The sequence below is a fragment of the Phytophthora parasitica genome (genome assembly GCF_000247585.1).
Source record: "Phytophthora parasitica INRA-310 unplaced genomic scaffold supercont2.1, whole genome shotgun sequence".
Classification (NCBI taxonomy): domain Eukaryota; phylum Oomycota; class Peronosporomycetes; order Peronosporales; family Peronosporaceae; genus Phytophthora; species Phytophthora nicotianae.
The window spans coordinates 4,066,041-4,066,672 of record NW_008634126.1 but is presented as its reverse complement, the minus strand read 5'-3'; the positions used below and the strand labels follow the sequence as shown (position 1 = coordinate 4,066,672).

At 42.2% G+C, this 632-nt stretch overlaps 1 protein-coding gene across 1 annotated transcript; it reads right to left on the bottom strand.

Annotated features, from left to right (window-relative positions):
• Positions 1-55: 55 nt before the first annotated feature.
• PPTG_01078 (hypothetical protein) lies at positions 56-397 on the bottom strand. Its single transcript, XM_008892677.1, has 2 exons — positions 274-397; positions 56-214 (listed from the first exon to the last, which is right to left on the bottom strand). Exons 1-2 carry the CDS (start codon positions 385-387, stop codon positions 164-166), a joined length of 165 nt encoding a protein of 54 aa, XP_008890925.1. The 5' UTR covers positions 388-397; the 3' UTR covers positions 56-163.
• Between the last annotated feature and the right edge of the window lie 235 nt (positions 398-632).

The following is a 632-nucleotide window of genomic DNA, read 5'->3' as shown; positions in this document are numbered from 1 at the left end:
GAGATCTTTTTGGATTCTGCCCTTGCCGTCTTGTAAGCTCAATTTTTGCTGTAATCGAGCAAATGGATATTATTTATTTACTTCTTTTAATAGTACACCGATTCATCTCTGTTGCGACTTGCCGTTTTTTTGGTAGAGAGACATCTTCAAGATATATTCACATTCACATGAAACCTGTGCAATTAGGTGAGGCGCATAAGCACGCTTTTTGCTTCTTCATTAACAAGTAAGTTAGTTGTGGGATTAACTCAATTACTTGTCAATGGCGCTTACCTTGCTTCGCACAAATTCATTACCATACTTGATGGTAATCTCTTCACCCACCCCAATTGTCCGGGCAGCGAAAATTCCGCAACAAGTTTCGCCAGCCACCTCCCAACGCTCCATAGTACAATTTGGAGAGCAGCTATGATTGGCAAATCGAGCCAATCCACCGATATAGCGGGCATCAATAACCTCGCTAGCTGTGATGGCCAAGCCATATGTATGGATCGAATGATAAGCTTCCTATCAGCATACACATCATGTTAGTTGCAGCCGCAATATGCGTAATAACAAGATTATTAAAATATTCAAACTACCTGGAGCTCACGCTTCAGAAACGCTTGCCGGGTCAGTACCTCACCTACGTA

What these genes read in the sequence shown, in the direction of transcription:
- PPTG_01078 (XM_008892677.1), bottom strand. Translation starts at nt 387, where the DNA reads ATGGAGCGTTGGGAGGTGGCTGGCGAAACTTGTTGCGGAATTTTCGCT. An exon ending in ATGAATTTGTGCGAAGCAAG is followed by an intron (nt 215 to 273) that starts GTAAGCGCCATT and finishes TTGTTAATGAAG; the next exon opens with AAGCAAAAAGCGTGCTTATG.